The sequence below is a fragment of the Ammospiza nelsoni genome, chromosome 4 (assembly GCF_027579445.1).
Source record: "Ammospiza nelsoni isolate bAmmNel1 chromosome 4, bAmmNel1.pri, whole genome shotgun sequence".
Lineage (NCBI taxonomy): Eukaryota > Metazoa > Chordata > Aves > Passeriformes > Passerellidae > Ammospiza > Ammospiza nelsoni.
Genome location: NC_080636.1, coordinates 7,309,191 through 7,332,184, shown reverse-complemented (window position 1 = coordinate 7,332,184; position 22,994 = coordinate 7,309,191). Strand labels below are relative to the sequence as shown.

Here is a 22,994-nt window from a genome sequence, read left to right as displayed (position 1 = left end):
CATGTGGAGGTTAAAATAGAAAATATTTAAATGTTCTGTACCAGAAGGGGTTGTTTCAGAGCTAAGAGTAAATAGTCATGAGCACATTCAGACCCTGAGGACACAGGGATTATGCCTTGACAAAGCAGAAAATTCAGGAAATGGGTATTTCCTGAGAAATCAGCTTTATTTCTTCCACTGGGAAAAGAGGAAAGGAGTATTTGCACCAGTCAGTCATTGAGGGGACAAAGCTGTGCGCAGCACCAAATGTCTGTGTGGGGGAAGGCAGAGGCAGGGCAGCATCATCCCAGCTGGTCAGGGCTGGATGGATGTTGGACATCATCCAGTCCAGCTCCAGCCATGTCCCTTTCACCCCACAGTCCCTGTAAAACACTTCTCCACAGCACTGAATTAAATCTCATTGCTCCTCTGCACCACGGCATCATCCAGTCCACTTCCAGCCAAATCCCCATCCCCTGTGGGACATTCTTGCCCCACAGTCCCTGTAAAGCATTTCTCCACAGCATTTAATTAAATCTCATTGCTCCTCTGCCCCAGTGCATCAGAAAACCCTCCTGGGTTCAGCCCAGATTTGCTGTGGCTGCCCCTGGATCCCTGGCAGTGCCCAAGGCCAGGCTGGACACTGGGGCTGGAGCACCTGGGACAGTGGGAGGTGTCCCTGCCATGGCAGGGGTGGCACTGGGGGGGATTGAAGGTCCCTCCAACCCAAACCACTTCAGGACTCCCTCCCAAAGCTCTCATGGGAGGTGTCTGGGCTGGATAACCCAGGGCTCTGGAGCACTCACCTGATTGCATCTCCAGAGGTGGCCAGATGGAGTGAGGATGTCCAGCCAGGTGTAGCCATGATATTTTCTGAAAAATCTCTTTGCCACAGTTTTTCTCCTGAGAAGCTGACAAGCCTCAGAGAAAAAGAAAAACAGTGATCATCTGCTGCTGTGGAATGCAACAGGTACATCTGTGATTGGTCTCATGGGGTTGTTTCTAATTAATGGCCAGTCACAGTCCAGATGTATTGGACTGTCTGGTCAGTCACAAGATTTTATTATCATTCCATTCTCTTTTTATTCTTAGCTAGCCTTCTGATTAAATCCTTTCTTCTATTCTTTTAATATAGTTTTAATATACTATATATCATAAAATAATAAATCAGCCTTCTGAAACATGGAGTCAAGATCCTCGTCTCTTCCCTCATCTTGGGACCCCTGTGATCATCACCACAACCAGGTCCCTTCCCCCCAGAGGCCAAGGCAGGATCCAGGTGTGAAACAATCCTGATTTCAGCAGCAGAGCCCTGGGCTGGCTCCTGCCCTGCTGGGGAGGGGGACCCCAGGACCCTGGGCAGTCAGGCATGGCACTGGAGCTGCAATTCCTGCAGGAGAAGCTGCCATCCCTGCAGGAGAAGCTGCCATTGCAGGGGCCATTCCCAGTGGAATGGGACACTCCCACGTGGCCCTGAGCTGGCTGGACATGCCCCAGGACCCTGCCACCCACAGCTCCCAGCCCACCCTGGCACTCAGGGATGCAGAGCAGCACAGGGAAGGGCAGGGCCTGGCCAGGATTCCCTGGATCGGGAGCTGGGATGGAGCCAGAGCGTGGGAGGGACACGAGGCAGCCCTTCCAGAGGGTTTCCCAGGTAAAATGAAGCCTCTGTCTGGCACAGAGGGACTGCCTAACCCAGATTCTGGGAACCACAGCAGCCAGGGCTGAGGATGAGCGCTGCTCCCAGACCTGAGAGCAGAAAGCATCTCAAAAATGGGAAATAAAATTCTGTTCTTTGTGTGCAGACCCAGCAATCTGGGAGTCACCTTTGTGCTACCTGAGTTCTTTGGGTCCCCAGCTCTGACTGAATCCTCATTTCTGGGCATTTTCCCTGTCTGTGAGGGAGGGAAATGGTTGTTTTTCACAGAGAATCATTGATTTGGTGATTTTTCCCTGGGCAAGGGTTGAAAGGGCCATCACTAAAAAATGTGAAGAAGCTTCAGAAGTGTCTCCCCTCAGGAGCACCACCTCTTATTTTTATTTCTCTATTGCCCCAGAATTCCTTGAAGCAGACTCAGCTCCTTCTCCTGTTTATTTTTAGTTGTGAACTGGAGCAGGGCAGGAGAAACCAGTGTGAGCTGAGCTGCATCTGCCATCCCTGGCTGTCACATCAGCCCTGTCTGTGCCCTGTGCCCTGCCTGCATCCAGCAGCACCCCAGGGACACATCCTGCCTTCCTTGGGACAGCAGGGGCACAAGGGAGCTCAGAGAAGGAACTTTGCACAACAACAGGCTCCAGCACTGCCCTGAAACCAGCACCAGCTCCTCCTGACAGGGCTTTCTATGGACACTCAGTGCTCCCTGCTAATTCTGTTTGTGTTTGGCACAGGGCAGCAAGGCCAGGCCCCGCTCTGTCCCTGTGGGGTGACTCCCTGAAATCCCTGGGACCCCAGAGTCCCCCTGGAGCCACCCAGCAGAGCCCTGGGCACAAAGCAGAGGGACAGGAGCATTTCCTTCTCCCTCCTGGAGATGGGATCCGGGCTTGGAGCTCCAGGTGTGCCCAGGGAGGAGAGTCCTGGAGGGCACCTAGGGGCAAACCCGGTGCTGTGCCACGGTCTGGAGACCCAGCAGGGGCTGAGGGAGCTGGGAAGGGGCTGCAGAATCAAACAATTTTGGGATTCTGTGTTTGAGCACCCAGTGAAGTGGCCTGGGGTGTTGCAGAGGCTGCAGCTGATTAATCCCATGCAGTTAATGCCATGCAGTTAATTAATTAATGCCATGCAGCTGATGCCATGCAGTTAATTAATTAACTCCATGCAGTTAATTCCAGCTGCCTGCAGCCCTGGGTGCTTCTCCAAGCCCTGTTCCCGTGGTGCCCATGGCCCCCTCTGATCACCAGGAGGGATCACACACCCAGCCCAGCCCTGCTCTGAAATGGATTTATCCAAAGCTTTTCATTAGTGACAGTGATTTGCTTCCCTGACCAGCTCATTGCTCCTTTTCAGGAAAGCTTCCAGGAATGAGGAGAGAGCTCTCCAGAATCATTAATCAGAGCAGCAGGGAGATTGATTAACTCTGCTCTCAGTGCAATAAACCCATCAGGCTGTGAGGGCAGCCCTGTGCCATCCATCCCTGCTGCTGAGCCAGGAGCTCCATCCAGCCAGCCCCAAGTGATGCTGCTGGCTGCAGGGCTGTGCTCCTGACTCAGCTCCAGGAGCCAGGAGGGAAATGAGAGCACTCCTGGTTTTCAGCATTAATTACATTAACAAACTCCACGATATTCATGCCAAAGGTTGGGAGTGCAGGGACACTCGTGGAACTCCTCAAATGAGCTGCCTTGGAGTGTAATTAGGGAACCTCTGAGCTGGAGTGTGGGATGTGAATGAACACAAATTAAATCTGTTCTGCAGTTCAGCCACGGGAGGAGCAGAATTTCCCCTCTCACTCCTCCGGGCTGCCCAAGCATGGGAATTCTGAAGCTCCTTCCCAGCTCCCTCAGGGATTCTGCAGCCCCTTCCCAGCTTCCTCAGGGATTCTGCAGCCCCTTCCCAGCTCTGTTCCTGCCCTGGCCACGCTCCAGCCCCTCCAGGGCTCTCCCCAGCACTGGAGGTGCCCCAGCAGTGCCAGCACAGGGGACAAGGACACTGCCCTGGCACTGCCACCCCAGAGCTGGCACATCCCAAGGGTCTCTTGCCCACCTGGGCACACCCGGGCCGGTGTCACAGCATCCCCAGGGCTGTCACCAGCCCCAGGAGGTGCAGGGATGCTGTGCCAGCCTGCAGGGATGCTGTGCCAACTGCAAGATTGGGCACACCCCGCTCGAGTCCCTGCCGAGCTCCTCTCCCAGGCCAGCCCCAGTTCCCAGTAATGCCCCTGGGCACTGGAACCGGGCGTGGCTGCCCGGGCAGGGAGGGGACGAAGCCACCCGGGGCCTTTTTCCTGTCCCGGGGGGAGCAAAGGGCTCCTCCCTGCCCGGCCAGCTCGGCCTCTGTGCCCTGGCCCTGCCGGGGGCTGGTCCCGATGGCTCCTGGAGGAACGCCGTGATCTGATTGTGGGGCTGGGTTTGCACCCCATTGGGTGGGGTCCCGGCACACCTCAGTGTCACCTACACACCTCAGTGTCCCCGACACATCTCATTGTTCCCAAACGCCTCTGCTATCCCTACACATGTCATTGTCCCCAACACACCTGGGCCATCCCTGCAGACCTCAGTGTCTCCAACACAACTCATTGTCCCCAAACGCCTCTGCCATCCCCTCACACCTCAGTGTTCCCAGCACACCTGTGCCATCCCGACACACGTGGGCCATCCCAGCACACATCACTGTCCCCAAAATGCCTCTGCCATCCCTGCACACCTCACTGTCCCCCAAAAAACTCTGCCATCCTGACACAATTGTCCCCAACACACCTGTGCCATCCCCACACACCTCATTGTCCCCAAAGGCCTCTGCCATCCCTGCACACCTCATTGTCCCCAAACCACCTCTGCCATCCCTGCACACCTCATTGTCCCCAAAAAAACTCTGCCATCCCCACACACCTGTGCCATCCTGACACACCTCATTGTCCCCAACACACTTCATTGTTCCTAAAATACCTCATTGTCCCCAAAACACCTCTGCTATCCCCACACACCTTTGCCATCCTGACACACCTGTGCCACCCCAACACACCTCATCGTCCCCAAACGCCTCTGCTATCCCTACACATGTCATTGTCCCCAACACACCTGGGCCATTCTAACACACCTGTGCTATCCTGACACACCTCATTGTCCCCAACACACCTGTGCCATCCCCTCACACCTCATTGTCCCCAAAATGCCTAGGCCATCTCCACATACCTCATGGTTCCTAAAACACCTCTTTGTCCCCAGCACACCTCTGCCACCCCAACATCCCTCATTGTCCTCAACACACCTGGGCCATTCCAACACAGCTGTGCCATCCTCACACACGTCATTGTCCCCACGCACTTCATTGTTCCTAAAACACCTCATGGTCCCCAAAACACCTCTGTTATCCCCATGCACCTCACTGTCCTCACATACCTTTGCCATCCTGACACACCTGTGCCATCCCAGCACACCTGTGCCACCCCAGCACACCTCGTTGTCCCCAAAATGCCTATGTCATCCCTGCACACCTCATTGTCCCCAACACACCTGGGTGTCCCCAAACCACCTCTGCCATCTCCATACACCTCATTGTCCCCAACACACCTGGGTCATCCCCACACACCTGTGCCATCTCAGCACACCTCATTGTCCCACACACTTCATTGTCCCCAAAACACCTCTGCTATGCCCACACACCTCATTGTCCCCAGCACATCTGTGCCATCCTGGCACACCTGTGCCACCCCAGCACACCTCACTGTCCCCAAAATGCCTCTGCCATCCCTGCACACCTCACTGTCCCCAGCACACCTGAGCCATCCCAGCCCTTCCCACCTTCTCTCCTGGCAGCCCCAAGGGCCCCTAAGCCCCTGCCAGCCCTAAAAGCCCAGCCCCAAAAGCTCTGCCCCTAAAAGCTCTTCCCTAAAAGCCCAGCCCCAAAAGCTCTGCCCCTAAAAGCCCTACCCTAAAGCCCTACCCTAAAGCCCAGTCCCTAAAGCTCTGCCTCTAAATCCCTGTCCAGCCCTCGTGGTTTGCACCCCCGTGCGCTTTGGGGTTCCTGCAGCTAATTAAGAGCCTAACGATGCCCAGGGCTCGTTGGGGAGCTTCAGCTGAAAACTGAAAAAATTAAAGTTCAGTGTTTTGCTCCGGGCCTTTTCTAAATAAAGCAGTCCAGTGATCTGGTTTAAAACATGGTTTATTTAAAAATATGCACAATTTGTTTAGAGGTGATTAAAGCCAGTGTGAGATAAATGAAGGAAAACCTATTTGGGGCTCAATGAATAATTTCATTCAGTCTGAAAGACATGGGAATGTTTGCAGCTTCCCAGCCATTCTACCAAGGCACACAAGCTCTTGGGATAAAAGGTGGTTCAGGAAAGAGGTTGAGACAACGGTCTCCTCCAATTTCTGGCTTTGCTGGAGCCAAATCCTGTTCCTGGGAGCCCTGGCCTGGCCCCATGCTCACCCTGGGCCTGGTTAATGCTCCTGCTGTGTGCAAAACCACACAAAAACCACTGGGATTGGGGCAGGAGGGAACAGGAACCCTGATCCTGTCCCTCTGCTGCTGCCACAGCTGCCAGCACCAGCTGTGCCTCCAGTCTGGGGGGATTGGGTTATTGTGGGGCAGTAGGAATAATTACTGATGGGGATTGGGTTATTTGGGATCAGCAGACACCATTCCTGATGGGGATTGGGTTACTGGGGGTCAGCAGAGACCATTTCTGATGGGGATTGGGTTATGGGGGGGCAGCACAGACCATTTCTGATGGGGATTGGGTTATTGGGGATCAGCAGAGACCATTACTGATGGGAATTGGGTTATTGGGGTCAGTACAGACCATTTCTGATGGGGATTGGGTTATTGGGGTCAGTACAGACCATTCCTGATGGGGATTGGGTTATTGGGGGGCAGTACAGACCATTTCTGACTGCTGCCTGTTTTTAGGAGCTGTGCCAAGCTGCTCTGCCATGCCTGTACTCAGTGCCACCCCAGAGCTGCAGGCAACTGCCACATTTCAGGGGTTTTACCCCAAAATCAGCAGCTTGGGGTGAAAAAGAGGGATGCAGGAGAAGGAATCAGTGACTTGGAGGGGCAGGGAGGGCTGTGGTGGCCAGCGGAGCACCCAGAGGATGTGGGGATGTGCAGAACCCAAAACCAGCAGGGAGATAACCATCCACCCTGGCCTGGGCTCTGAAATTCCAGCCTCTGGCCACGAATTAAAAGCAAAGACCCCCTTTGGCAGGGTTTTACAGAGCCTCACGTGCTGCTGAATCTGCTGAGGCTGCCCTGACACAGACACAGGCCTGAGGAAAACCCTCCCTGGGGAAGGATCCCCTGGAAACCCACCCTGGAGAAGAATCCCTGTGAAAATCCTCTCTGGAGAAGGATCCCCCTGAAAATCCTTCCTGGAGAAGGATCCCCCTAAAAATCCTCCCTTGAGAAAGATCCCCAATGAAAACCCTCCCTGGAGAAGAATCCCTCTGAAAATCCCCTCTGGAGAAGGATCCCCCCTTGGAAAATCCCCCCTGGAAAAGGATCCCTCAAAAACCCTCCCTGGAGAAGGATCCTTGTGAAATCCTCTCTGGAGAAGGATCCTTTGGAAAACCCTCCCTTGAGAAGGATCCCCTGGAAAACCCTCCCTGGAGAAGAATCCTCTTGGAAAATCATCCCTGGAGAAGTATCCTGCTGAAAATCCTCCATGGAGAAGGATCCCTCTGAAAATCCCCTCTGGAGAAGGATCCCCCCTTGAAAAATCCTCCCTGGAGAAGGATCCCCTGAAAACCCTCCCTGGAAAAGGATCCTTTGGAAAATCCTCCCTGGAGAAGAATCCCTCTGAAAATCCCCTCTGGAGAAGGATGCCCCCTTGGAAAATCCTCCCTGGAGAAGGATCCCTGTGGAAAATTCTCCCTGGAGAAGGATCCTTGTGGAAAATCCTCCCTGGAGAAGGATGCCCTGAAAACCCCCTCTGGAGATGGATCCTCCTGAAAATCCCACCTGGAGAAGGATCCCCTGAAATCCCCCCTGCCCTTGGAGCATCCCCTGCCCTTTGCAGGGCTGGGGGCAGCAGGAGGGGGCCGTGGGTCCCTGGGCAGCTCCCAGGGTGGTTCCTGAGCCTCTGGAGCCTCCATCCTCTCTCTGCAGCAGCAGGAGCAGAGCTGGGCCCGGGCCCGTTTCCATGGCAATGCTGAGCTCTGCCTTCTTCTGGAAGTTTTCCTGGCAGGGGAGATGGATGGAGCAGGAGAGGGAGGGCAGGGGGATGAGAACCACGCTCCTGAGGGGTGGATGGGATCTGGGGAATGAGGAATTGTTCCCTGGCAGGGGCTGGGCTGGAATCCCAGAGCATTCCCAGCTGCGGCTGCCCCTGGATCCCTGGCCAGGTTGGGCACTGGGGGTTGGATCCACCTGGGATCATGGGAGGTGTCCCTGCCCCTCTGGATGGGGTTTAATGTCCCTTCCCACCCAAACCACGCTGGAATTCCCTGCTCCAGTGTCCCTGAGCTCGCTGTGCCCATCCCAGCAGGAATCACTGCTGTCACCCTGTGCCACCCAGCCCCTGGGGATCCATGGCTGCTCCCAGAGCTTGGCACGCTGCTCCTTCCCCTCTGCACCTGAGCCCTGGCATGGAGAGCTCTGGGCTGGCCCCTCAGGGCTCTGGGGCTGCCTTTGCTGTGGCTTTGATGGGGGTGGCACAAAGGGGACGTGGGAAGGGAATGCCAGCCTTGGGTGCAGCACCCAAACAGCAGCTGCTGAGCCCTGGGTGCTGCAGGGCCCTTGGGTGCCCTCCCCTGCCCCTGCCCTTCATGCATGGGGGGAATCAGCAGCATTCCCCTCTAGAATACCTTTAAAATCAAATCCCTTTAAAATAAAATAAAATTCCTTTAAAATAAAATAAAATTCCTTTAGAATAAAATAAAATCCCTTTAAAATCCCATGGGCTGCTTTGTCCCCTGTGCAGAGCAGACCTTGGCAGAGCAGAGACTCCAAGGGATGGACATGCTGAGCAGCTGGGAGGTGCTGGGACTTGAGTCTTTCCCTCAGCTTCCAGGGCCAAAATCCACTCTGGAGTTCCAGAAGCACCTTCTGGAACATTGAGGAGCAGCAGCTCAGAGCCCACAGGGCTTGTCCTGTCCATGGGAGAAGCCTTGGAAGGGCTCAATGTCCCATCAGGGAATTCCCAGCCCTGCCCAGCAGCACAGGGGGCTCTGGTGCCCCACAGAGGGCACTGAGGACACTGAGGGCACAGAGGGCACTGAGGGCATTAAGCACCCAGCACTGGGAATTCCCAGCCCTGCCCAGGGGCACTGAGGGTTCTGGTGCCCACAGAGGGCACTGAGCACCCAGCACACGCCCAGGCTCTGAACCTGCAGGGGTGGAAATGCTGGGAAGGCTCCAAAGGCACAGAAACAGGGATTGGTTTCTTCACAGCCAAGACTTGCATCATCCCCCAGCACAGGAAATGGAGAGGGCTCCAAGAGGAATGAGCAGGAAAATCCCCTGGGGAGGGCTGGATGTAGGGCATGGGGTGCTGCAGAGGTGCACACTCACAGCCTGGGGCACACACCTGGCGTTTGCACCTTTCCCCAGCTGCCTGAGGGCTCTGGGCATGCAGCCCTGGTTTGGTGGCCATGAGCCAACCCTCAGCCCATCCCTTTGGAAAAATGAATTCCAGCCTCCCATCAGCGCTGCCCATATCTGCCCTTGCCCCTCCCTGGGGCTCCTGTTCCACAGGGAAGCTCAGTCCCATTCCCAGAGCTCCTCCAGCCCCTCTCTGACTGTGGCAGGGCAGGAGGAAGAGGATGGTTCTCCTCCCTTTGGCAAGGCAAGGCAGGAGGAAGAGGATGGTTCTCCCCCTTTCCATGGCAGCTTCTCCCTCAAACAGGGCTGGGAGTCCCAGAGCACCAACCCCTGCCAGTGAAGGGGCAGGGCACACCAGGGATGAGAACCAGGGGGGAAAGCAGCCAGAGCCAGGAGCTGAGCCTGGTTTCTGTGCTCTAACCCTGGCTGGGAACAGGGATGGGAGCAGAGATGGGAGCTGGGATGGGAGCAGAGATGGGAGCTGGGATGGGAGCTGGGATGGGAGCTGGGATGGGAAGGAGCTGCTGGGGAGGAGAGTGCCCGGAATGGGGAACTGGGAATGGGAGGGAAGGAGGGTGCTGGGCCATTGCACTGGGCTGGTGGCAGCACAAAGGTGACCCAGCAGAGAGGAGCTGACCAGGCAGGAACTGGGGGTGTCAGGAGCCCAGGGTGAGGAGCTGGGGGTGGGCAGGAGCTCAGGGTGAGGATCTGGGGAGGGACATGAGCCCAGGATGAGGAGCTGGAGATGGGCAGGAGCCCAGGATGAAGAGCTGGAGGTGGCAGGAGCCCAGGGCAGGAGCTGGAGGTGGCAGGAGCCCAGGGCAGGAGCCCAGGGTGAGGAACTGGGGGTGGGCAGGAGCCCAGGGTGAGGATCTGCAGCATGGCAGGAGCCCAGGGAGGAGCGCAGCACGGACGGGCAGTTCCAGCCGGGTCAGATCAGGTGTCCGGACCGGGGGAGCCCTCGGTGCATTCAGGGGGGGCTGGAGCCGCCCGAGCCCCCCGAGAGCCCCGAGCCCCCCAGGTGCATGCGGGGCACAGCCAGCCCTGCTTTGGGGCGTTCTGCTGCCCCGAGGCTGCTCCCGGCTCATGGAGGGAGCCCAAATCCCTCTGCCCAACTGGGCCTGGGCTGGGCACTGCTCTATGGACACCGGGGAGCCTCCAGACACAAACAGCCCTTGGAACGGCTCCTGCAGCATCTCCGGGGCCGGGGAGTGACCCCAAAGAGAGCCCCGAAAGCGGGGCAGCACCAACCGGCGAGGGCAGCAGGACACGGCTCGGATCACGGATTTCCTTCTGCTCCTGGTGACGACAGAATTCCCCCCAGGACGGCAATCCCGCCTCCTCGGCAGCCAGGAGCCCCTTCTGGCCCAGGAGATGCGGTGCCAGCGCCTGAGCCAGCCTTGGCACAGCCACGGTCACGCTGCCATTACCTCATGTGTGCTGTCACCTGCACACGGCTCTGTCCTGGGTCACTCCAAAGTGCTGTCACCTGCACAGCACACAGCTCCATCCCAGAGGGTCACTCCAAAGTGCTGTTACCTGTTACAGGGCTTGCAAGGGTCTTCAGGGTGAGAGAGAGACGAGAATGTTGATTCCATGTTCAGAAGGCTTGATTTATTATTTTATGATATATATAACATTATAACTATACTAAAAAGAATAGAAGGGAAAGTTCTCAGAAGCTAGCTAAGCTAAGAATAGAAAAAGAATGAGTAACAAAGGTCTGTGTCCAGGCAGAAAGCAAGAACAGCTCTGCCATGAGTGGTCAGTAAATCCAAACATCCACCCGAGACCAATCACGGATCCACCTGTTACATTCCACAGCAGCAGATAACCATTGTTTACATGTTGTTGCTGAGGCCACAGCTTCTCAGAAGGGAGAAAAATCCTAAAGAAAGGATTTTAATGAAAAGATGTCTGTGACAGTCACCTGCACAGCACACAGCTCCATCCTGGGTCACTCCACACTGCCTCGGTTTGTCACATAAAAACAGAACAGAAAGAGCTTTAAAATAGCAATCTCTATTTCTATCAGGGTTAAAGGATGAAGGCATTCATCCAGGGGAGGTGGGACATTTGGCAGGACCCTGCAGCCACTCCTGCACAGGTTTATAACCCACACAAGGTTGATTTTCTCCCCTGGGAGCTGAACCATTGCCACTATTCCAGGAGCAGCCCTGAAGGCCGGGGCAGGTTTGTGAGACCGTGGCTGTGGCAGGGAGGCTCCCGTGGTGCTTATCCCAAAGGAGGGACAGTGTTTGCCATGGGAGGGAAGGGAAGCTGCTGTGCTGGCAGCAGAGCTGTCCCAGGGTGTGCATGGCAGGGACCCAGCCTGGAGATCCTGCACATCCTCTGGTGACACCCCTGACAGCAAAATGGGCACAGCCAAATAGCCCAGAGTGACCAAGGCCTGGTGGCCCCAGTGAGGCAGCCAGGGAGAGGTGGAGAGGAGATCCAGGAGCCCCAGGTCCATCCCTGGCTGGATCCAGCACATCCCTCACAGCAGGCTGGGCTTGTCTTCAGTGCCACAGGGGAATATTTCCAACCTGGTCACCATCCTTGTCACCACAATGTCCTGAAGCTCCAGATTCCAGGGTCACTGAGCACTGCAGGGTGAAGTTTGCCTTTGATTTACTGAACTCCATTGCCCTGGGCTCCCCTCGTCTCCTGTGAGGGGACAAATGGGGATTAATGGGATACAAACACTGAACATTTCCACACTCTGGGCACTGCCTGCACCTCTCCATATCATCTTTTATTTGCAGCCCAACCTCAGGGCTCATTCCCTGAGAGCCCAGGGGGTTGTTGCCCCCTTGCCCCTGGGCTCTGGATGTGCAGAGGCAGCAGCTGCCCCCAGTGAGGGGAGGTGCTGCCAGACACCAATCCTGGGGATCTGCCCAAGGTGAGGCTGTGACTCATCCTGGAGCCAGGAATAGCTCGGGATCGGGGCTTTCACCTGCTGCTGCCAGCTGGGCACAGCCTGGCCCGGCCCTGGGCACGGGCACGGCACATCTGGGACACAGCCCCAGCACATCTGGGGCACATCTGGCCTGCCAGCAGGGCTGTAAGCGCTTGCAGGCAGGGAAACAGGAATTTAGGGAGTGGCCCCTCCTCTATTCCAGCCCCTTGCATGCCCAGCCTCCCTCCTGCACACCCAGCTCACCTGGGCTGCCGTGTGCTCTGTGAACAGGGGTTTGTGTGCTCTGTGTGCTCTACGAACAGGGGTTTGTACCCCTGCTGAGTGCTGTATGAACAAGGGGTTACATCCCCCTGTGTGCTCTATGAACTGGGGTTCATCCTCTATGGACAGGGATTTACACCCCAAATATTTTTCTGAACATCTTTCACAGCAGGTGTGGGCCCAGCAGCCACAATGCCCCGAGCAAATCTTTCCCGAGCGTGCTGGAAGCTGCTGACAATGCCCTGCCCAGAGCATCCCTGCCTGGCCGGGGTCAGCTGGAGATCCCTGCCTGTTCATGGTCAGCTGGAGATCCCTGACCATCCAGGATCAGCTGGAGATCCCTGCCTGTTCATGGTCAGCTGGAGATCCCTGCCTGTTCATGGTCAGCTGGAGATCCCTGCCTGTCCAGGATCAGCTGGAGATCCCTGACCATCCAGGATCAGCTGGAGATCCCTGCCTGTCCAGGATCAGCTGGAGATCCCTGCCTGTTCATGGTCAGCTGGAGATCCCTGACCATCCAGGATCAGCTGGAGATCCCTGCCTGTTCGTGGTCAGCTGGAGATCCCTGCCTGTTCAGGGTCAGCTCCAGATCAGTGCTGGAGCTCTGGGAGCAGCTGAGCAGGGCGGGCAGCACGGCCCAGGCTGGCAGAGCCTTCACCCTGCACGGCTGAGGATGCTCGGGGTGGGGGCGCTGCCAGGATCCGTCCGATCCCGCTGAGCCCGATCTGAAAGCTTCCCCTGGACACAGTGGGGTTTGCAGGAGGATGGATCTGCCTTCCCCAGCGCAGCTCTGAGCCAGGGGCTGCCATGGCTGAGCTTCGGCAGGCTGTGCCTGCTCCTCCTGTCCCTGCTCCTCTGTCCCTGCTCCTCTGCCCCTCTGTGCCTGCTCCTCCTGTCCCTGCTCCTCTGTCCCTGCTCCTCCTGTCCCTGCTCCTCTGTCCCTGCTCCTCGGGGCCGCTCGGATGCCGCAGGAGCAGCCGGCATCACCTCCCGTTCCCATCCAAGAGCCGCCGCATCCAAAATCCGGCTGAGAAGGAGAGGAGGGCAGGGCAGGGGGGAGGAAGAGCAAACCCGGCACCTTTGGCGCTTCTAGAAGGAGCAAGAGCAACAAAAGGCATTCACGGGGAAAAAATAGCGCGGGGAGAAGGAGAGCCTGGGGAGATGCAAATCCGGGAGCGCAGCAGCCAGCCCACGGTGGGACGGGAGCCAAGGCTGCGGAGCAGGGCCCGGAGCCGCGGGGATGCCCCAAAGGCCGGGGGAGCGAAGGCTGCGAGCCCGGGCTCGCTCTGCACACCCGGGGCTTGCACACGCGTGTGCACACCCGCGGCCGCGGGAGGGGATGCTGGGCACACGCGCGCACCGAGCGGCAGAGATCTGTTAAAAATATCGCGATTATTAGTTAAAAAGAGAGAAGGAAGGGGGGAAAAAAAATGAAAAACAGAGCGAGATAAAAGGGGGAGGGGAGGGGGGAGGGGGGAGGGAAGGGCATCGCGTCACGGGAGAGATTTCCTTATTGGGACTCCCTAGCCTACATCCTGAGTCCATATATGGGCATTTACGTCACGGCAGCCTCACTGGGGACTCCAGAAATGGCTGCGGCGGAAGGTCGGAGCAGCCCCGCTCCCGCTATAAAGGGGGCGGCGGGGAGGGAGCTCCGGGTGTCCGCTCGGGCTGCGCCGCCGCCGCCGCCGGGCCCTGCCTGCGCCCCCCGCCCGGGCCCTGCCCCCGCAGCGCCCCCGCAGCGCCCGGGCCCCCCGCCCCTGCACCCCCCGCACCCCCCAGCATCACCCGCACGGTCCCCGGCACCTGCCCCGGGCATCCCCCGCACCGGCCCGGGCTCCCCGAGCGTGGCCCGGCTCATCCCCGAGCATCCCTGGCATCGGTGCGGGCACTCCGAGCGCTCCCAGCTCAACCCAGGCTCGCCCCGAGCATCCCCGGGCTCGCCCGCAGCACCTCCCGCCTCGCCCCCGAGCACCCAGCGGCTCATCCCGGGCACTCCCCGGCTCATCCCGGGCTCCTCCCGACCCTCCCCGAGCATCCCCGGCTCGTCCCAGCCCGGCCCCCCCGCTCCGGCCGCGTCTCCAGGGAAGATGCTCAACGTTATGGATTTCTCCTGCCCGGATCCGCTCTACTCCAAGTACGAGGAGAGCTGCGAGATGAAAACCGGAGACCTGCAGGGCTTGGGGCAGCCTGAGCAGCAACTTCTGGCAGAGGCCGATTTCCTTGGAGGTAAGGGCGGGCAGGGATGAGGGACCCCGCGGGGAATGCTCGCTGGATGATCCGGGAGCCGGGAACCTGCCCCTCCTCCGCCCTCAGCCCTGCCCGGGGGTGCAGCGAGCTCGGGGCGGGGGTCCTGGGGGTCCCGCTGGGGGAGGGGGCGAGCCCAGGGCTCCCTGTGGGCTCGGGGACGGAGACCTCGCAGTGACGCAACAGCTCCCGCTGCTCCCGCATCCCGCCCCCGGGCCCGCATCCCCGCAGCCCGCTCACCGCCGTCCCCTCTGTTCCCAGGTGAGCTGCTGGGCGTCCCCGGCAGCGGCGGGGCCGTGGATTACTCGCTGCTGGGCAGCCAGCCCTCGCCTTCCCTCAGCTACACCGGCAGCTTCTTCATCAAGGCGGTCCCGGAGCACCCGCAGGACCAGGAATCCCTCTTCAACCTGATGTCGGGCATCCTGGGCATCTCCCCCTTCGCCTCCTCCGAGGGCCACCAGCGGCACCTGGACGCTCTTTACCCCTGTCCCGAGGTGGCTCCGAGCCAGCTGGACCTGTACCCGTCGTGCCAGCCCGAGATGAGCGGGTCCAGCCCGGCCCCGTTCACCGAGCCGGGCTACGGCGCCTTCCCCGCGGCCGAGGGCGCGCAGCCCTTGCCGGGAAACACCTCGCAGTGCTTCTTCCAGCCCAAGCTCCTGGACAGCAAGCAGGACATCAAGCTGTCCTCCGGCTCCCCGCCCCTGGACAAGTTCAAAGGCGCCTGTGCCCAGTGGGAGCCGCTCTCGCAGCAGCACCAGGCCTACCTGCCCGCCGCCTTCCCCTCTGCCGAGGGCTTCCCGGCCCCCGAGAGCAGCCAGGGGCTGTTCCCCGCGCTGGGCTCCAAGATGGAGAGCGTCTTGTCCGTCAGCTGCCAGCCGGAGCTCGGCAGCCTGGCCGAGGACGCCGCCTGCTTCGGAGCCCATCTGGGCTTCGGCTGCGAGCCAGAGAACTTCCCGGCCCGCGGGGACTTCGCCGACAGCAAGATCCACACGCTGCCCACGCCGTTAATGCCGGACTTCGAGGCCTCCTTGGCCCAGCCCGAGGTGCTGCCGGGCCTGCTGGGCTCCGCCGAGCTGCTCCAACCCCACCCGTCTCCGTCCGTGCCTCCCCCGGAGTTCCTGGGCCCGGCCCCGCCGCTGCCCTCGCTGCTGCCCGCCGGCCCCGCCGCGCTGGCCGAGCCCAAGAAGAAGGCTCGGCGCAGCAAGTGCTCCTCCAAGTGCTTCTGCCCCAAGCCCCACGAGAAGGCGTTCGCCTGCCCGGTGGAGAACTGCGTCCGCAGCTTCGCCCGCTCCGACGAGCTCAACCGGCACCTGCGCATCCACACGGGCCACAAGCCCTTCCAGTGCCGCATCTGCCTGCGCAACTTCAGCCGCAGCGACCACCTCACCACGCACATCCGCACCCACACCGGCGAGAAGCCCTTCTCGTGCGACACCTGCGGCCGCCGCTTCGCCCGCTCGGACGAGAAGAAGCGGCACAGCAAGGTGCACCTCAAGCAGAAGGCGCGGAGCGAGGAGAAGCTCAAGGGCTTGGGTTTCTTCTCGGTGGGGCTGTCCTTCGGCCCGCTCTGAGCCCCAGCGCGGCCAGCGGCGTTCCCGAGGTTCCCGAGCTCTCACCGAGAGCCGGAATGGGCTGGGCTGGGCTGGGGGTCCCTCCCGGGCGGCCCCGAGAGGCGGCAGAGCCGGGCCGGGCCCAGGGCGGATGCGGGAGGCGAGCGGAGCTCCCGGCGGGGATGGCAGCGGAGCCAGCCCGGAGCGCGGCACTGAGCCATCCCACAGCTCCCGCTCCGAGCAGGGGAGCGGAGAGCCCTGTACAGACAGACAGACAGACGGACACACATCACCACCGACGGGTGGACACAGCGCTGGGAGCGCCCCGCTGTGATTGCCCAAGGCAGCGCTTCCCAAGATGCTCCTGCCTGGACATTGTCCGGCCGACAGACAGACAGACGGACACACATCACCACCGACGGGGTGGACACTCAGCGCTGGGAGCGCCCCGCTGTGATTGCCCAAGGCAGCGCTTCCCAGGATCCTGGCATGGATTCCAGCGCTTCCCGACAGGGGTAAAGAGCTCCAGGTCCTGCCTGGAGATTTTCCAGCCGGCACGGTCGGGGCTGCGGCTGCTCCCGTCCTTTCTCCCCAGGGAGAGAGACCCCGCCGGGCTCTGGCAAGCGGTGCTAACAAGCCCTTGGGAAAGGTGATTTCAGTACTACTATTATTATTATTATTATTATTATTATTATTATTATTATTATTATGTTTGTAAAAAGAAAAGGCCTCTATCAGGAATATTTCAAATTTGTGTCTATTTTTCTAATTAAAGATCTGAGCTGATCCAAGCCCTCGCTGAGGTTGCTCTCTGCCTTTCTATCCTGTATTTCCGTTGGGGTTTTGACCTCTGCTGCTGCATTTTGGGGAAAAAAAAAAAAAAAAAAAAAAAAAGGTGCTTCCATAATTAGCCGGGAGAAAAAGATCCATCAGTGCAGAGAGCTCCTGGGCGTCCCCAGAGCCCAGGTGGGGTCATCCCCAGGTGGGGAGGAGGGCTCCATCCCGGGAGGAGCAGGAATCCTTGCTCCCTGTGCTGGGTCTCCCTCCAGACACAGGACGTGGCTCTGGGATGCTCTGTAGGAGCTGGTCCTGCAGGAATCTGCCCCTCTCCCCTGGGGCCCCCAAAGCCCAGCCCAGAGCCCCCATTCCGGCATCCTGGCTCCCAGTGGGATGTGGATGTCCCACACTCCACCCTCAGGAAATAGGATGAGGTTCCCATTCCCCATTTCCAGCCTGGCTCAGCCCCAGGGTTGGAGAGATCCAGGCAGGCAGGATGGGGAGCCCTGCACAAGGACAGGCTGTTTGTCCCTCCCTTTTGGGGTTTTAGATGGTAGAGGGATGCTGGTTCCCCTCTCCGGGAATGGCACAGGAGACGCCGCTGCAGCCAGGAATGTCCCTCCCATGAAGAACCTCCCTCCTGTGGTGGTGAAAAATCAGTGACAATCCCGAAATCCCACAGTCCCGCCCTTCAGGGGAGGTGCTCCATGGGGCACGCCGCGCTTTGGTTAATCTCGTTAATCAGAAGGTGCCGTGGGATGGAGGCAGCAGGGCCAGGCCATTGTCATGGATGCTCAGGTGATTTAGGGGTGATGCTCCTTTGCTGGCAGAGGGAGGGGCACAGCTCGATCGGCTCTTTCCTTTCCTGATGGATTTTGTCCCCTCCTGCAGCCCTGGAGAGCAGGATCTGCCCCCTAGCCATATCATGAAGGAGACAGGGGTAACCCTGTTTTATTCTTTCATGCCCCTCATCCCTTTGTCAACATGTGGGCTGCAGCATTCTGGGGCTAAACACCTGTAATCCCAGAAAATCCAGGATCCCAGGCGTTCCAGAAAATGCAGTGTCCCATTAATCCCAGAAGATCCAGTGTCCCAGGTGTCCCAGAAAATCCAGGGTCCCAGGTGTCCCATCAGAATCCAGTGTCCCAGGTGTCCCAGTAATCCCATAAGAACCCAGTGTACCAGGTGTCTCAGTAATCCCATCAGAACCCAGTGTCCCAGGGGTCCCAGGTAAAATCCAGTGTCCCAGGTGTCCCAGAAGAACCCAGTGTCCCAGGCATCCCAGAAAATCCAGGGTCCCAGGTGTCCCAGCAGAATCCGAGCTCCCATGGGCTGTGGAGGCCCTATGGAGCTGGGGTGGGAAGCTGGGCAGGCCATGGGGGGTTGGTAGCAGAGATGGGATGTGGGAAGGGGCCAGGAGGAAAGCTGGATAAGAGGGAAATGTCGAATTTCCCCTCAGATGTGTCCCTGAATTCTCACTCCCCCATGGCACCCAAGGGTGCTGGTGACCCTCGGGTGAGCCCTCCCAGGGTGTGGGAGCCCAATCCTGAGCCAGGACCACTCCAAGGGGTGCAGGTGTCCCCAGAAGCCCAAGGGAAAGGGAAAACCTTTTCTGGGGGTACAGCCCAGCTTTATGGTTAATAAGGAGCTCAGGTTTCCTTTGGGAAGGGCTGGGCTGGCCCCTCCCTGGGGATGCAGAATCCTGCTGGGCAGCAGAGCCGAGCTCTCCCTGCACCTCTGGCCATCAATGATGCACGAGGCCTTGATTAATACCCCTCAGGAGACCATCCATAATTGATGGGAGCCTGGAGCTCTGCAGAGGCACCGCTCCAGCCTTGGCCCTCTGCTCCTCTGGCAGCGCTGCCAGGAGGTGGGAGGGATGGGGCACACCCCAGAGCCATTCCACAGCCACCTCACACACCCCACACACCCCAGAGCCACCCCAGAGTCTCCCTACAGCCAACCCACAGCTTCCATAGCCACCCCACAGCCACGCCACAGCCACCCCAGAACCACCCCACAGCCACCCCACACTGCCCACAGCTACCCCACAGCTACCCCGCACACCCCACAGCCTACCCAGAGCCACCCCACAGCCTCTGGGGCAGGTGCTCCAGGCTGGGCTGGCACTGGGCACACATGCAGGGGGGACAGGGGTGGCACCCCATGTCCCAGGGGATGGGGACACCCTCCTGCCCCCGTGTCAGCACCACCCTGGGCCTGGCACTGCCATCCCCTGCACCCACAACCCATGCCCACCCCAGAGAGGGAACATGGCAGTGCCAGATCCCTTTGGGCACCAGGCTGAGGGGCTCAGGAGCTGGATCAGGATCAAGCCAGGCTTATACCAGAGTGCTCAGGGACCAGCTGGGGATGGAGCCAAAAGGGGATGCTCAGGACTGAGCCAGGACCAGGGCAGGGATTAACCAGGGCAGCCTCGGAGCCAACAGGAGCAAGCTGGGAACCAGCCCAGGGTACTCGGGGACTGGACCAGGACCAAGGCAGGGATTAAGCCAGGATGGTCAGGGACACAATCAGGACCAAGGCAGGGACAAAAGCAGGGTGCTCAGGGACACAATCAGGACCAAGGCAGGGATTAATCCAGGATGATCAGGAACCAGCTCAGGACCCAGCCAGGGACCAAGCCAGGGTGTCAAGGACTGGACCAGGACCGAGGCAGGGACCAAGCCAGGGAGCTCAGGGACACAATCAGGGCCAAGGCAGAATACTCAGGGACTCAATGGGGATCAAGCCAGGGATGAAGAGGGATGATCAGGGACTGTCCTGGGACCCAGCCGTGTCTTGGCACCTGTGCTCAGCCCGGGATGGGGCAGGAGCAGCTCAGGTGCCCAGGCTGGCCCCACACCTGCCACTGCAATCCCGGAAGGATGCTCAGGGGGATCCCGGCCGGGGGCTGCCAGGGCCAGTGGGCACAGGGGGTCTGAGCCAGGGACGATGGGCACAGGGAGTCCGGGCTGGGGGCTGCCAGGGGCGATGGGCACAGGGGGTCCGGGCTGGGGGCTGCCATGGCAGCCGGGCCCGCCGTGTTCGTGGAGAGACAGGCAGAGGGAGCTGTGCGGGAGGAACCGGCAGCGAGCAGCCCCGGCTCCGGCTGCAGGGGCGGAGGCGCTGCCGGCGCTCGCCCTCCGCCTCCCTCCATCCCTGCATCCTCCCCTGCTCGCCGCGCTGAGCCCCCAGCGCCCCGGGGAGCCGCCATCCCCAGGGTGCCCAGAACCCTCCCAGCACCCCGCCGGGGCCTTCAGCCTCGGCTTCCTGCCTTCCTCCTCCTCCTCCTCCGCCTCCTCCTCCTCCTCCTCCCCCCACCCCGCAGCCACCACCTTCTCCCTCCCTCGCTCCCTCCCTCCCTCCTTCCCCGGGGCCTGCCTGGCATGGAGCTGCTGGCCGCGGGGAGCATCCCCGGTGCCCCGCACCCCGGTGCCCGCACCCCCCGTGCCCCACATCCCCCGGCGCAGCCCTGAGCCGCCTCTTTTGTGCGGCGGAGCGGCTGTGCGGGCTCCGGCCCCCACCCCGCACCCCCGGCTCGGGGGCGGCCCGCGGGCGAACGGGAGGGATGCTGCCCTGGCCGGAGGAGCCCAGCGCCGGAGCTCGGCGGCCAGAAGCAGGTACGGGGCGATAAGGGATGGGATGGAGCGGCGATGGTGCCCTGGGAGGCGGCGGCTCGTCCCCAGGATGCTCCTCACTCAGGGCCCCCGGGAGCAGCGGGACGCGGCGGGGACAAAGCCGCTGCCAGGCTGTGAGGACGGACCGGCCGCTCCCTGCTCCGGGGGCTGGGGGGGCAAAGAAACCATCCGGATTTTCATGCCCACCTTCCCCGGGCCCTCTGTGTGCCGTCCTCGGCCACCACAGTGCTCCCACCCCGCTGGAGCGCGGGGAAGGATGGGGACTGGCGGGGCGGGCAGCATCCTCCATCCAGCCCGGCATCTCCATCCATCCATCCCGGTATCCCCCTCCAGCTCGGCATCACCCTCCATCCACCCCGGCATCCCCCCCATCCATCCCAGCATCGCTCTCCATCCACCCCGGCATCACCCACCCTCCATCCATCCCGGGCATCGCCCCCACCCGCAGTATCCCCACACCTCTCTTGTCCGTCCCTCCCTCTCCAGCCGGGCAGGGAGCTGCCTGCTGTGATATTTCGGGGCTGGGTGGGCAGAGGAGCGTTGAACAATGCCCAGGAAGGCAGGCAGGCTCCCTGATGGAGGGCAGGTAGCGGGGATGCTGTAATCCCGGCGGCGTTTCCCGGCTCCGGATGCCCGTGGGGTTTCTTAGCGTGGTAACGACTGCACGAACATCCCCTCAAATCCCGGCTGTTGCCGTGGAGATGGGAGCCAGGCGAGGTTTGCGGCCGGGGTAGGACCTGCCCGGCACCAGGAGCGCTTCCCGATCCACCAGGGCCGATCCTGCCGTGGATTTGGGCCGGGAAATCCGGGCTGGGGCTGCTCGGGTGGCCCGGGAGAGGCGGGCAGGGACCCAGGCCCGAGGCAGCACGGCCCGATTCCCCGTCCCTGCGCTGGAAAAGCGCTTTCTCATCCCCCGGCAGCGGCTGGAGAGTCCGGCCGTGCTTTGTGCTGGCCGCGGTTCGGGTTCCGGCCGGGCCGGGCCGGTGCTGCCCGGCTGGGGCTGGTGCGGGAGGGTGTGTTTGGTCACGGCCCCAAAGCGCAGCCAAGCGGGTCACACACCCTCCCGCCTCAGCCCGGGTTTATTTCTGGTGTGGATTTCTCGCCTTTGCTGATTTTTCCCTTAAAAAATGGTTTCCCAGCCTCGTGGCCTGGTTGTCCCTCCGAGGGGATGCTGAGCCACCAGGGATGCTGCCCTGGGACCAGCAGGGATGGATGGAGGTGCTGTGCCAGCTCAGGGCTCACCAGCTGGTGGCTGTGGGATGCAGGGGGGCTCTGAGGGCTTTTAGGGATGGGATGCTGGGATAAATCCCCCTGTACGGGATATTGCAGAGGGATGAGCAGGGGATACTCCCACCCACAGGTGCCCTGGGTGTTCTGGTGTGAAAGCATCACAGTTTTCATGTTTGAATGACAAATGAATGAAAATTGTTGTGCCCTGAGGTGTGTTTGTACCCTCCAGCCTGGAGGGGACCTCAGCAACCTCCTGGGGTGGATTTTCATGGTTTATCCCATTTCTCAGGGGTGGGGTTCTCCCCACTGATGTCGTGGAGGATTTTGTGAGTGGGGGGGTGAACCAGGTCCCACAGGGACCCTCACCCACCAGGCAGGAGAGGCCACCATGTCCCCTGGGCAGCCCAGGGATGGATGAGAGCTCTTGGGATGGATCCCATTTCAGCCTTCATGGGCTGATCCAGCAGGAGAGGGTGGATTGGCCTTCTCTTGGAGAAGGGGGATCCCAGCAGCTGCTCCTGGTGTTGGACACAGGGATGGTCCTGGCCCTTGGGGAGCCCTGATGCTGCAGGGGCTCGTTGGGCGGTGGTTGGGCAAGAGAGCAAAAGGGTCACCCCTGTCACCTCCTGTGACAAGCTGGGGGTGGATGGAGCGAGATTCCCATGGCCTGTGCCCCTTCTTGGTGGCTGTGCTCCCCTAGATGGTTGCGAACCTTTCCAAGGGCTGGGAGGCCTTCCCAGTCATTACAGATCTTCCCAAGGCTTTGTAGAACCACAGGGTCATTCAGGTTGGAAAACACTCTAAGATCGTTCAGTCCAGGAGCTATGGAACTTCCCAAGGGCTGTGGAGCTTCTCAAAAGCTGTGTAGCTTCCCAAAAGGGCTGTGGAGTTCCTCAAAAGCTGTGGAGATTCCCAAAAGCTGTGGAGTTTCCCAAAAGGTGTGGGTCTTCACAAGGGTTGTGGAGCTTCCCAATGGCTCTGCACATTCCCAGGACTCTCCACATTCCCAGGGCTCTGCACCCTCTTTAGCACCATGTGCCCTCCCAAAGCCTGTACGTGGGTGGGAGGAACATGGGAAGCTGGGATGGAGGCACAGGAGGCACCCAGAAGAAGGGCCAAGGTGGGATTTTCAGGGACACCCACCCCAGTATGACTGACCCCCATCTCTTCCAGCGCCCGGCACCGCTCAATGC

General features: G+C 60.1%; 1 protein-coding gene across 1 annotated transcript; it reads left to right on the top strand.

Moving 5' to 3' along the window:
• The first annotated feature begins 14,169 nt into the window (after positions 1-14,169).
• Positions 14,170-16,921, top strand: EGR4 (early growth response 4). Its single transcript, XM_059470905.1, has 2 exons — positions 14,170-14,585; positions 14,865-16,921. The coding sequence occupies exons 1-2, from the start codon at positions 14,447-14,449 to the stop codon at positions 16,172-16,174; spliced, it is 1,449 nt and encodes a 482-aa protein (XP_059326888.1). The 5' UTR covers positions 14,170-14,446; the 3' UTR covers positions 16,175-16,921.
• Positions 16,922-22,994: the final 6,073 nt, after the last annotated feature.